Raw genomic sequence first — 13,452 nt, forward strand, 5'->3', positions numbered from 1 at the left:
ATGGCCTTTATTATGTTGAGGTAAGTTCCCTCTATGCCTACTTTCTGGAGGGTTGTTATCATAAATGGGTGTTGAATTTTATCGAAAGCTTTTTCTGCATCTATTGGGATGATCGTATGGTGTTTATTCTTCAGTTTGTTAATATGGTGTATCACATTGATTGATTTGCGTATATTAAAGAATCCTTGCGTTCCTGGGATAAACCCCACTTGATCATGGTGTATGATCCTTTTAATGTGCTGTTGGATTCTGTTTGCTAGTATTTTGTTGAGGATTTTTGCATCTATGATCATCAGTGATATTGGCCTGTAGTTTTCTTTCTTTGTGACATCTTTGTCTGGTTTTGGTATCAGTGATGGTGGCCTCATAGAATGAGTTTAGGAGTGTTCCTCTCTCTGCAATATTTTGGAAGAGTTTGAGAAGGATAGGTGTTTGCTCTCTCTACATGTTTGATAGAATTTGCCTGTGAAGCCCTCTGGTCCTGGGCTTTTGTTTGTTGGAAGATTTTTAATCAGTCTCAATTTCAGTGCTTGTGATTGGCCTGTTTATATTTTCTGTTTCTTCGTGGTTCAGTCTCAGAAGTTTGTGCTTTTCTAAGAATTTGTCTGTTTCTTCCAGGTTGTCTGTTTTATTGGCATATAGTTGCTTGTAGTAATCTCTCATGATCCTTTGTATTTCTGCAGTGTCAGTTGTTACTTTTCCTTTTTCATTTCTAATTCTATTGATTTGAGTCTTCTCCCTTTTTTTCTTGATTAGTCTGGCTAATGTTTTATCAATTTTGTTTATCTTCTCAAAGAACCAGCTTTTAGTTTTATTGATCTTTGTTATTGTTTCCTTCATTTCTTTATCATTTATTTCTGATCTGATCTATATGATTTCTTTCCTTCTGCTAACTTTGGGGTTTTTTTTGTTCTTTCTCTAATTGCTTTAGGTGTAAGGTTAGGTTGTTTATTTGCAATGTTTCTTGTTGCTTAAGGTAGGAGTGTATTGGTGTAAATTTCCGTCTTAGAACTGCTTTTGCTGCATCCCATAGGTTTTGGGTCATCATGTTTTCATTGTCATTTGTTTCTAGGTATTTTTTGATTTCTTTAGTGATCTCTTGGTTATTAAGGAGTGTATTGTTTCGACTCCATGTGTTTATTTTTTACAGATTTTTTCCTATAATTGATATCTAGTCTCATAGCATTGTGGTAGGAAATGATACGTGATACAATTTCAATTTTCTTAATTTTACGCAGGCTTGATTTGTGACCCAAGATATGATCTATCCTGGAGAATGTTCCGTGAGCTCTTGAGAAGAAAGTGTATTTTGTTGTTTTTGGATGGAATATCCTATAAATATCAATTAAGTCCATCTTGTTTAATGTGTCATTTAAAGCTTGTGTTTCCTTATTTTCATTTTGGATGATCTGTCCATTGGTGAAAGTGGGGTGTTAAAGTCCGCTACTATGATTGTGTTACTGTCTATTTCCCCTTTTATGGCTGTTAGTATTTGCCTTATGTGTTGAGGTGCTCCTATGTTGGGTGCATAAATATTTACAATTGTTATATCTTCTTCTTGGATTGATCCCTTGATCAGGCCAGCATGACGTTGCACCAGCCTGATGCGCGCCGTGCGTTCTCCCGGGGAAGTTGTCCCTGGATCACGGGACCCTGGCAGTGGCGGGCTGCACAGGCTCCCGCGAGGGGCGGTGTGGATAGTGACCTGTGCTTGCACACAGGCTTCTTGGTGGCGGCAGCAGCAGCCTTAGCATTTCACGCCCGTCTCTGGTGTCGGCGCTGATAGTCGTGGCTCGCGCCATCTCTGGAGCTCATTTAGGTGGTGCTCTGAATCCCCTCTCCTCGCGCACCCCGAAACAATGGTCTCTTGCCTCTTAGGCAGTTCCAGACTTTTTCCTGGACTCCCTCCCGGCTAGCTGTGGCACACTAGCGCCCCTTCAGGCTGTGTTCACACCGTCAACCCCCGTCCTCTCCCTGGACTAGCCCCCGCCCGCCCCGGCGGATAAGCAGACAAGCCTCTCAGGCTGGTGAGTGCTGGTCGGCACCGATCCCCTGTGCGGGAATCTCTGTGCTTTGCCCTCTGCAGCCCTGTTGCTGCGCTCTCCTCCGTGGCTCTGAAGCTTCCCCTCTGCCACCACCCATCTCTGCCAGTGAAGGGGCTTCCTAGTGTGTGGAAACTTTTCCTCCTTCACAGCTCCCTTCCAGATGTGCAGGTCCTGTCCCTATTCTTTTGTCTCTTTGTTTTCTATTGTCCTACCCAGGTACATGGGGAATTTCTTGCCTTTTGGGAAGCCTGAGGTCTTCTGCCAGTGTTCTGTAGGAGTTTTCCACATGTAGATGTATTTCTGATGTATTTGTGGGGAGGAAGGTGATCTCCATGTCTTACTCTTCTGCCATCTTGAAGGTCTCTCCTATCTCAGCTTTCGACATGCCTTCCTCACTAAGCTTAATCATATCTAGCTTTTGATTTAAAGTGAGAGACCTGTGATTCTTCCTTTCACTTGAACACTTAGAGGTCACTGTAGGGTTATTAATTGGCCTAATTTCAACATTCTTGTATCTCAGGGAATAGGGAGGTCTGAGGAGAGGGAAAGAAATGAGGGGACAACTGGTCGGGGGAGCAGTTAGAACACACACAACTTTCATCTATGAAGTTTCACCGTCTTACATGGGTGTGGTTTTTGGTGCCCCCAAACAGTTACAATAGTAACATCAAAGATTACTGATTCCCGATCACCATAACAAATATAATAATGAAAAAGTTTGAAATATTGCAAGAATTACCAAAATGTGACACAGAGACATGAAGTGAGCAATGCTGTTGGAAAAATGGTGCCGATAGACTTGCTTGATGCAGAGTTGCCACAGACCTTCAATTTGTAAAAAAAACGCGATGTCTGTGCAACACAATAAATTGAAGTGCAATAAAATGAGGTATACCTGTAAACGAGTTTGTGGCTGTTTCAGGCATATCATAGTAGTGGTATTATTATTATATTTTTTAGATTATTTTAAGTGAAAAAGCACCTTATAAATCAGTGATTTTATTTCTTTTAGAGTATTTTTTTTTTTTTTCGGTATGCAGGCCTCTCACTGTTGTAGCCTCTCCCGCGGGGCACAGGCTCTGGACGCGCAGGCTCAGCGGCTATGGCTCACGGGCCCAGCCGCTCCGCGGCATGTGGGATCTTCCCGGACCGGGGCACGAACCCGCGTCCCCTGCATCGGCAGGCGGACTCTCAACCACTGCGCCACCAGGGAAGCCCTCTTTTAGAGTATTTCTTGGTGTCTTGGTCAAGGTCACATGAGTAGTAAGAGTGAAGCCTAGGTTTGAACTCACTTCTTTCTGAATCCAAAGTCTTAACCAAATTAGTTATTCTTAGCACTGCATGATTGGAAATGAGAATGTTTACCTACCTCAAAAAGTAGAAGATAAAAAATGGTGGAAACATCTTAAAAACTTTGGAAAAATAGAATCTCTGATTTATTATCCATTCAGTAGATAATAATTTTTTAAACTAATGTGTATGAATCCCTTAAGTAGTGAATTATTCAGATTTAATCTAAAATATTTTTAAAATTATATTGTTGATTCCTGAAGCTATCAGAGGCTAAAACAGAAGAGCCTCCGATGCATGCCAATGAAACTGCAAAAATGAATAATTCCCAAGGGGATGGTGAACATTTTGCACACCCACCCTCAGGTAAGGTTGAAATGTACTGAAATTTCTGAATCATATGAATACATAAACACTGTAAAGAGTGTGTTACTTTCATACACACTTCACCCTCAAAAATCCTGTGAGGTAGTCTTGAATGGCCATAGGTATTTAATGTTCTTTGTGAATTTAGCTAAAGAGTTTGCTTGTAGGAGATAGCTGACAGAGAGGGTGTAGCCCCCAAATTTCTAAGTGAAGCTTGGAACCCAGAGCTGTGATCAAAATTCCTTGGGGAAGCCCCCAGCCTTAATGCCGTGACTACAGCATTCAAGGTATGTACACATAACATTTGGTACTCTCTTCCTTGACCATAATTACATGGTGTTTGAGAGTTAGAAGCTGAACAGGGAAAGATAATATTAACTTATTTTCCTAGTGAATTAAAACACAATTAGAAAATAACAGGTAGCCAATTTATCCAGAAGTTTAGTCAGAAACTATTGTTGAAACCAAAATTGATGAGAATCCTTGTGGGAAATGTTAGTGGATGATCTTTGTTGTTCACTATGCGGCAAATCATTTTCAATATATGTATTCTGATTTCCTTTATAAGAAGACAGGTAATTCTGAAACAGAACTTGAATCATGATCATGAATTTAGTTCATTTTTATTATGGATTTCTATGGTTTTTAGGTGCATGTCCTTTTATCAATTAAAAAAACCCGTAACTCTGTGAGGTAGATATTATGGTCCTTATTTTTCTTTTATTTTTTTAAAACAAGAAATTCAAGGAACTTGAGTGAGGTCCAAAATCACTGAGCTCTTAAATAGTGAAACTGTGACTTACCTTGGTCTTCTGACTCCAAATCTTGTGTTTTTCTGCACTTTGTAGAAGTTTTATAATTGAGATAGATAGGTTTGATGTTTATCCACTGTTTTAAGGAACTAAATGCTTAGTTGATAAAACAATGGGGCATATGAAACAGAAGCAGGTTTATGAAGTTATCTGGCTTTTTCCTTCCTAGCAAATCTAATAATTTCTTTTCTTTTTTCATATTCTGCAGGTTCTGAGTAGAATAACCTCATTTGAATAATGTCTGTGAAAGCACCTGCTTTAGATTTGTTTGAGCGCTTTTAAAATTTGCTGGCCCAAGTTTAGCTTTTTGTTTTATATAGACCTAAGTACATATACTGTTCTAATCTCGTGTCTGACATAATTCGAATACATTTGCTTATCTGACTATTAAGTGAAACTATTATAGAAAACTTAATCTCAAGCCATTTGTAACTCAGTTATGCACATTAGCAGTAGAGAAACTGGCAGATAATTTCAAAAGTAATGATTTTAATTTTTAAAAACTATTTTTTTAAAAAAATGAGTATATCTGATATTACGGGCAATCACTGCATACAAAGTGCCCATGAGAAAGGCCTAATGTGGGAGGAATCATAAAGGTGTTTGACCTCCTGCTTATCCCTTTGCTCGTGTCTTTCCCTGGTTCCTGCTGGAAATGGATAGCATCTGTTCTCAGATTGACGCATGGTTGCCAGTGATGAGATGACCTTTCTTTAAGCTAGCTGGCTTTCCGATTCTCCATTCTTAGAAATCAGAGAAGTTAAGTATTTTGGCTTCAGGTACTTTTCTCTCTAGTTAGAATATAAAAGGTGTTCATAACCAACAAACTCAAGGAACTGTCCAGACCAAGTACATGAATTGAATATAAATGCTGTGTGCCTGGGATTCCCCCCTTCTCAGAATTTTACTGTCTCGTCCCCAGCTCTGTGGTTCCATATTTGGGGGCTAAGCCCACCACTGCTTAAAGTCACCATCATATGAATGGCATGTTTAACTTTGCATATTTCGACCAACTTGTTGAAGCTCATCTTCATTTCTGTTTAAGTTAGTCCTGAGCTCCCTGTCTAGGTTGGTTGGAGTGTTAGCAGCAGCCTCATCTCTTCCATGGAGACTTTCCTTTCTGTCCAAGAGCCTGAAGAGCTTTTCTTCTTCTAACCTCCCTGGCACTGCAGTCAGTCCACTCACCCTGTGCTAAAGCAGTGATCCTTGGGCAAGTTTCTTGCTCCTGCAAAGTTCTATTTCTGGTTTTACCGTGCTGGATTTTTAATCATTTAGAGACATGAATATCATGTTCTCCCATGATGCTTTTAGTTCTTGGCATCATTTTTATGTGTCTTTGCTTGTCTCACCAGCTGTCTTTCATAGTCCATGTATTACAGTGAAAACGTTTTATCTTAAAAAAACCCCACCTTATAATAAAAAATGTCTCAGAAAAGCAATTAGCATGTTAATCCTGTCTCTTGGCACAGTTACCAAATAACTGGAAGGTATTGAGTACTCACTCATGTTATATCCGCTTCCAAGTTGTACTTAATGTATTTATTTATGTAGTTTTTTACATCTTTATTGGAGTATAATTGCTTTATAATGTTGTTAGTTTCTGCTGTACAACGAAGTGAATCAGCTATATGCATACATATGTCCCCATATCCTCTCCCTACTGAGTCTCCCTCCCACCCTCCCTATCCCACCCCTCTAGGTTATCACAAAGCATCAAGCTGATCTCCCTGTTTTGCTTACTTTAAAATCTTCATTTTTTTAATATGTTAGTAGGTTTATAGTTATCTTCAGTTTGTAGTATAAATTATTGTCATTACTGGCACTTATTCCTCCAATACAAAAAATTATAGCTTTATAATAATTGTTCTGAAAATATAAGGTCACTTAACAGTTTTTGCCTGCAAGCAAAAGTTTGAAAGCCAATTACATTGTTAGTAAGGGATTTTAGTGCACTATTTGGCTTGTATGGCAACCTTATATTACATTTTACTGTAGTTCTAATCTTTAGACAAGAATTATATCTTTTTGTAGCTATAGTACCAAACAGCAGGAGCTTGGTATTTGTTGAAATGTCATTATTCACAAGAACTGTAGTTCAAGCTCCTTGAGGACAGGGACCACATTTATTGTTCTCACCCAGTGCCTAGCACAGTGTATGTGCTAGCACAGTGTATGCATGCTGAGTGAATGAGTATGAGAAAGACCCAAGTATTATTACCACTAGCTCATTTTGGTGAACCTAGTGTAATAACTTAATACTTCTTATAATATTCTAATTGGTCTCTGTCTGATTACTGCCAGAAGTTAAAGTGCATTTTGCTGATCAGTCAGTACAAGCTTTGACAAGAAAGCTGGAAACGTTGCCCGAAAGTTCCTCCCTCCCACAAAAAGACCTGAAGATTCCTGGCTCTGGACATGCAAACATCGAGGGACCAACAGCAGTAAGTAAAAAAGATTACTTTTTAAGAACTGTGAGCAAAATGATACAGTACTAGGAACAAACAATGTAAACAGCCATACACACTTGGCTTTTGTTGTGGTCTTGAACTCAAACTTCTAATTTAATCAGTCAGTGGGTATCCGTGCCGCTTATGCAGACTTGATTTTTCCTTCTTATTTGACCCAGAATTTATCAACACTTGGAACAGAAGAGCTCCGGCAACGAGAACACTATCTGAAGCAGAAGAGAGATAAGTTGATGTCCATGAGAAAGGATATGAGGACTAAGCACATACAAAATTCAGAGCAGAAAGGAAAACCTGCTGGGGAGGTAGAGGTATGGATAGCTCTAGTATGTGAAAATTTGCAAGTCTACGGGTGGGATTCTCAAAATCAGCATATGTGCTCTTGTAGATCTATTCATATTAACCTCCCTGTTAGTGTAGCACCTGCTAGTAATAAGTCTTTTCTAGGCAGTGAGATGGTTGTGATAGGAGGATCTTGTGAAGTAGAAATGATAGCAGTTTTATGATTCTTTACTTGCCCTGCTCTGAGCACTGAAGGGTCAGCCATCTGTTTTACCTGAGCCTTTGAAATATTTTATCATAGAACAGCATCAGTACCCTAGCTACCACCTCTAAAAGGCTTCCCCAAGAAGAGATTTTTACAAAGAAGAGATTTAGGGAACTCAGTCTATGTGTGGCTTTTTAAAAAAATTTACTGAATGTTCTAATATTTGTTCAAAGCAGTATGTTAGGAATTTTAGAAAATGAACCCATCTTATACTACTGTAGCCAATTTTTTTTCTTTTATTTTTAAGGAAATGACAGAGAAACCAGAAATGACAGCAGAGGAGAAGCAGACATTACTAAAGAGGAGATTGCTTGCAGAGAAACTTAAAGAAGAAGTTATTAATAAGTAATTTTAAGAACAATTTAGCAAAGCAGTAGTTCAAAATTTCTTAAAAATAAATTATTTAATCCTTAAACAGAGCCTGTTAGTTTCAAATACTTGTGTTTGTAAATGGAAATATAACCTTATTGTTACTATTTTATTAAACATTTGAGGTAAAGGGTGGTGGGGAAGGCAGTTACTTATGCTGACCAGTTCAATACAAATTTCTGAATAATGTTCTCTCATGGCGAGAAGGTATAGAAAGCTGATAGTGCATTCATTCATTCATTGTTTGTGCTAACCATTGTGTTGCATGCTAAGGATACAGTAGCCTAGTAGTTCGACAGGGTCCCTGCTTTCATGGGGCCAGTGAAGAGCCAAGTGTTTGTTAGAAGGGAAAAGGGCAGTGTTTTATCATAAACAGGGTCCTGCAGCTGTCAGTATGGCTAGCATACAGACAGAATAAGGGGAGAGGGTTAGCACATGGAATTGGAGATAGGTGGGGTGCTGATTTGCAAGGCTTGTAGGGAATGTGAGGGTTTTAAACATTTTATAGTGGCAGTTGGAAGTCACTGAAAAGTTTTAAAGCAGGGCAGGTTCATGATGAAAATGTTCATTTAAAAAAGATGTGTGGCTGCTGTGTGGAAACTACTGGGTGAGTTAGAGTAGCTGTGGGTGAACGGGTATAGGGTAATCAATCTAATGAAAAGAGTGGTTCTCTGGGGCGGTGGTGGACAGATTTTAGCATCCCACATCGAGGCAGGCGCAAACAGGACTTCGAAAATAGACGTGGAGATGTTAAAAATACTCTGTCGATTACTCTTTCTTTCTAGAAGAGCTACCATTAAAACAGATAAAGGAACAATTGCCTGAGCCTGTTGACCAGAATTCTGCCATGGGTGTAGGTCTTCTGTGTGTGAAGTGATCCCGGGTAGTGTTCTGTTGTCCATTTGCTAAAAAATAACCAGAAATAGTAGGAGAGAAACCTTCCTTTCAGAAGCTTCCTGTGTTGTGTCATCCCATAAGCACCCTCTTTTCTAGTTACGGGCCACTCCTGAGTTTAACTTACAATTCCATTTTATCTCCTTAAATCTATCGTTATAAGCTTTTTAAAAGGGATACCAAAATTACGTTAGTTCCAACTTTCAACGTCCAGAGAAAACTCAGCATCTTATATTTGTCACATTTTCATCACAGATGGACAAGTTGAAAAACTAGTGGTTAAAACACAGAAATCTGTTCATGTAGCTTTTTATTAAAAATAGTTTCTATATTGCATACATGTTTATAGATATAATTTTAAGAGAACCTCAGGCATACAAATGTGGGCTCTGGGCTTGCTTCACTGAGTGAAGATAAAGATAAAAATCTTGATCTGCCTGAGGGTAGTCATTTAAGACAGCAGCTAACGTGTAATCTTTATTCTTTCAAGGGTTATTTTTGTCTTGTTTTCGTATCATTGTGGGTGACATCTGTACCATGAAAAGTGTTTTCCTGTAATTCAACAAAACATTCACATTTCTGCTATAAGAAAAGTTTCCTATGATGATTTAAATGATTTAAAAGACTTGTGGCAGTTCTTCAGAAAGCAAAATTAAAGAAACTTCATAAGATATATAAAGATAATACTTCCTACTGGAACTTAAAATAAAATTAATCAGGAAGAGTCAAGAGTAAATAGGGAAATGCTTTAGGGTTGGGCTTCTTAGAGTCCAAGAGGAAATTTAATAAGAGCTAAGAAGAGTGAAGGGGCTTGATAAAATTTGCTTGAAAGAAAATGTATTCATATGGTAACTTTACTGATCTTGGTTTAAATCCTGAGTCACTTGCCTTTATGAGGTGGAAGGTCTTTTTCAATATATGTACCTTTAATCAAAGAGGTGATAACAGCCCAATGCTGTGATGCTTTGGTGCTGGGACTTTATGTATCCAAGGCACACCTTCTATGTGCAGTTGACCCTTGTTTAGAATTCTTTCAGATTGGTGTATGACACAGTGGTCTAGAATAAATATCTATGGATAACTTACTGGCTTTAAAAAGATATTGTAAAATGGACACATCTCAAAATGGAGTTTACTTATATTTACAACAAACCAAACAAAAGAAACAAACATAGAATTACAGGGTCACATTTTAATTCCTGAATTTTACAGGTCAGCATTAATATCACCACATGTATACAAATGGTGTAAAACAAGTACAGTGGTATTTTTAATACAAAATAAACATCTGTTTTATGGAAAAACTATACTTCGTATCTACACAGAACGCCCATCTTCCAAACAATAGCCAAAATTAAAATTAACTACAAAATCTCCAAAACAGGGGAAACTGCTTCAGTTTAAGCTATTCCAGGAAAAATGGACCCGTAACACATTACAAGGGTGATCTGAAGACTAGCTGGAATTACTATTTTTAGTTTTTTGGTTTTTTTCTCCCAATGCATTAAATCGTAGTTTGGGGGATGTTTTTCTCACTTCAGCATCTCAGATCATAGATGAGCAAACTAACATTAAAATATTTACAGTTAACTTGCTGTTCTAAAAATAAAACCTCTTAACTGTTTGCCTCAGTTTATTATTTTAAATTTATTTACGTACATGGAATGTGCTTTTATTCTTAAAAAAAAAAAAAGCAGCTTTCGTATTACACCCTTGTTAGTTCTTGGAAAAGCTTCATGTGCTGCATACTCTGACACTGAAGTAACTTCTTGGATCAAAATGGCCTGTAGATATTAAATGCCACTTAATTCAGCACTATTCTTTGTATGTTAGTCTTTATAAATTATACTTTAAAACTTGCCTGCAGCTCTGGAGAGAGACAACTTTATTAACAAAGCAGAAAGTGACTTCAAAGTATCTTCCACAAAAGATTGTACTGGTAGGCAGCTGAAAACATTCTGTTTAATCCACTCCCATTTCTAGAGAAAATCATTTTGGAATACTACCGTACTGATTCTTGGCATCTGTTATCTCTAAAAGTGCTGATTTTAAAGTTATATTAACAAAACTGTCCATTTTGAATCCAGCTTGTTTGTTTTCATCAAAATACACACTGAAAGTTCCTGGTGTACACTCAACATGTGCTGTAATACAGGGTGTATTTCCCTCTACCTACCAGTAAGGCTGAATTTCTGTTATATCTTCAAAGAAATGGTCCCAACAGCTTAACTTCATCTTTTATGATAGTTGAACTTGTTTTCCATAAAAATTTCTTTTAAAAAGAGGCAACTGATTAAAAGAACAACATGGCCAGCACCATTATACAAGTAATGTTATTGGGTTTGCAACTGAAGTTTTATAACTGTTTCTAAATCAGAAACCCTCCTGGAGCAACCCTGCAATAATATTATTTTATCAACTTTGTCCCTCCCCTAAACCGTCCCAAAACCTGAGAGTTTCCTTGCTGAGAAGCTATCTCCCAGGTTCTGGTTACTAACTTTTTTTTTTGACAGTCTGAAAGGCAAACCCCTTAATTACTAGCAAGCGATCAAGTTCCTGGGAAGCCTGTTTTTTTTTTTTTTTTTTCAGAACTAAACTCTCCTAGCTGATATACTGAGTGTCTTTTGCTATTCCTTGTATATTTATAAGTTCAAGTGAGAAAGCTTTCTGATTCAGATTTTCAGCTCATTGAACAGTTGCAGCATTTTTGTACAACCACATGTTGAGGGTCCCAAGTAAATATTTTATGAGCCAAGACGAGGTCTTTTCCTGGGAGATGTTTCTTCTTCTTCATCTTCCTCTTCATCATCTGGATAATCCACTAAACCAACCAAACTTCCCTGTATAACCAAGAGGAGCTGAAATAATTGTAACTGAGTATAACTTATATCATAATCACCTCAGTTGTGATATAAGATGTAACCAGAAACCAGAGAACACTCCAAGGATGTTTGTACACCAACCTAAAAATTTATCTTGAGTTATGATATGGAGCAGTAATTTTTCATATAAAAGATTCAGTGTAGGGAGAACATACTACCCTCCTACACAACCCTATACTACCTAATGATGGAAAGAAAATTCCTGGGTAAATTTCATATGTAAGATCAAACTACACATGATTTTGAACATAATTTTATAGGCTATAAATGCAATATACTTAAACAATACCTGTTCAGTTTCTGATTTTGTCTGTCTTTTTCTTGCTCATATTTAGTCTTCAATCCTTTGAATGTCTAAACATATTCAATCGATTCAAGTGCTTTATAAAAGTTTTCAACTATATGTGTAGTAAGAGACTTGATATCTTCCACTCTTATAAATTCAAATAACTCAATAACAGCTGAATTCAATAGATTGTACCGAGTTCCATTATCCAGAAGAGCATTTATAACTGGCTCAAAAAGATTTCCCTTGGTGATGTAACGATTATAAAATTCATCTTTAAGGCCAATTATCCGCCTCATAAAACGAAGAGCACACAAGGCCAGGAAAGTGTGCTTTGAATTCATCAAGACCAAGACTATTCTTAGCAAGTCCTTGTTCATAATATAGTTTTTTATGTGATATGTGTGATGTTCCACACAAAATGTGAGTAGCTCTAAAATTAAGGCAAGCAGCTGTGCTGTTTGATAATTATCGGGACAAATTGTGCTGTTTTTGTTAGATCCAACTATATTATCCTTTTCACATTTGTCTTCTGAAGTATTGGTCAAAAGTGGTGCTGTGAGGACATGCATACAATGGTTGTAGAAGAAATTTAGAAATTCACTTTTTTCAGTTTTATTAGTTGTAGCCAGCATGTTCTCTGGATCAATTAGAGTACGAAGAAGTCCCATTAACTGAACAGCACCTCCTAGCTCAGGATCAGTATCACAGATCATTTGTTCAATTACTACATTAATGAGAAGGATATCGTCATCACTCTGCTGGGCTTCCTGCATTACAAATTCTCGGACCATGGATGGACTAAACTCTACTAGATAAGAAAATATATCTGTAGCAGCTGATCTGACTTGCAAATCATCCATGCCCTGAACAATTTCAAGAGCAGGAAGAATCCCCAACTTTGCCAAAGTTTTGAAAAATGCATCCCTGTTTTGAGGTTGTAATGTCTGAGAAAATGCACAAAATTCCTTGAAAAAATTAACCAATTCACGTCGTTTATTATCATCTGTGGCCTCATCTGTTAATTGTGCAAAAACTTCAGACAAAAACTTCTCATCTTCCTGCAACATGCTATTTCAACTTTGTTGAAGAAAATAAAAGATGTAAGAGTAGAAAGAAAATTCTCTTCAAAAACTGATGGTGTAGGCAAAATGATGTCCTGAATGTACTGTACCCTGTAAGTCTGATGTATTTTTTGTCTTAGTTCAGAGTCTGTTATTGGTATAACTTCCTTAAACTTTGCAGTTTTGGTCAAGAATTCTCTGTGCCTTTTTGGCTGAGCCAAAGCAGGGTCATATTCAAGGCATCCCACGACATCCATGATACACTCATCAGAAAACATTACCTCAAACAGAGTTGCCTTATTTAGGAATAAGATTCCTGTAATAATTTCATACAAATGATGTAAGCCTTCAGTGTTTTCTAGGTTCTCACAAGCTTGGAAGAGCTGCAGTAGTTTTTTAATATAGCCTTCATTTTCCAAGGCCAGAGCCAGC

General features: G+C 37.6%; 3 protein-coding genes across 4 annotated transcripts in view; 1 reads left to right on the forward strand and 2 right to left on the reverse strand.

Moving 5' to 3' along the window:
- CFAP36 (cilia and flagella associated protein 36) overlaps positions 1-7,940 on the forward strand; it is a 31,478-nt gene extending 23,538 nt beyond the window's left edge. The window contains exons 7-10 of the mRNA XM_007113197.4: positions 3,599-3,701; positions 6,815-6,954; positions 7,140-7,289; positions 7,773-7,940. Of these exons, the coding sequence (XP_007113259.1) occupies positions 3,599-3,701; positions 6,815-6,954; positions 7,140-7,289; positions 7,773-7,874 (495 nt within the window). The 3' untranslated portion in view covers positions 7,875-7,940. The remainder of the gene's footprint in view (positions 1-3,598; positions 3,702-6,814; positions 6,955-7,139; positions 7,290-7,772) is intronic.
- A 101-nt stretch (positions 7,941-8,041) lies between these two features.
- Positions 8,042-13,452, reverse strand: part of LOC102974983 (serine/threonine-protein phosphatase 4 regulatory subunit 3B) — a 72,639-nt gene continuing 67,228 nt past the window's right edge. For both annotated transcript variants that reach the window (XM_055089189.1, XM_024118518.3), the window contains exon 16: positions 8,042-11,628. In XM_055089189.1, coding sequence (XP_054945164.1) covers positions 11,533-11,628 — 96 coding nt within the window. In that variant the 3' untranslated portion in view covers positions 8,042-11,532. The remainder of the gene's footprint in view (positions 11,629-13,452) is intronic.
- Positions 11,932-13,451, reverse strand: LOC102986191 (serine/threonine-protein phosphatase 4 regulatory subunit 3B-like; the record flags this gene model as incomplete). The annotated part of the gene is given in 2 exon segments (XM_055089114.1): positions 11,932-13,031; positions 13,034-13,451. Coding segments are annotated over 2 exon segments (1,518 nt in total), but the record flags the coding sequence as incomplete, so codon positions are not given.

Source organism: Physeter macrocephalus, chromosome 12 (assembly GCF_002837175.3).
Source record: "Physeter macrocephalus isolate SW-GA chromosome 12, ASM283717v5, whole genome shotgun sequence".
In the NCBI taxonomy this organism is placed as follows: Eukaryota; Metazoa; Chordata; class Mammalia; order Artiodactyla; family Physeteridae; genus Physeter; species Physeter macrocephalus.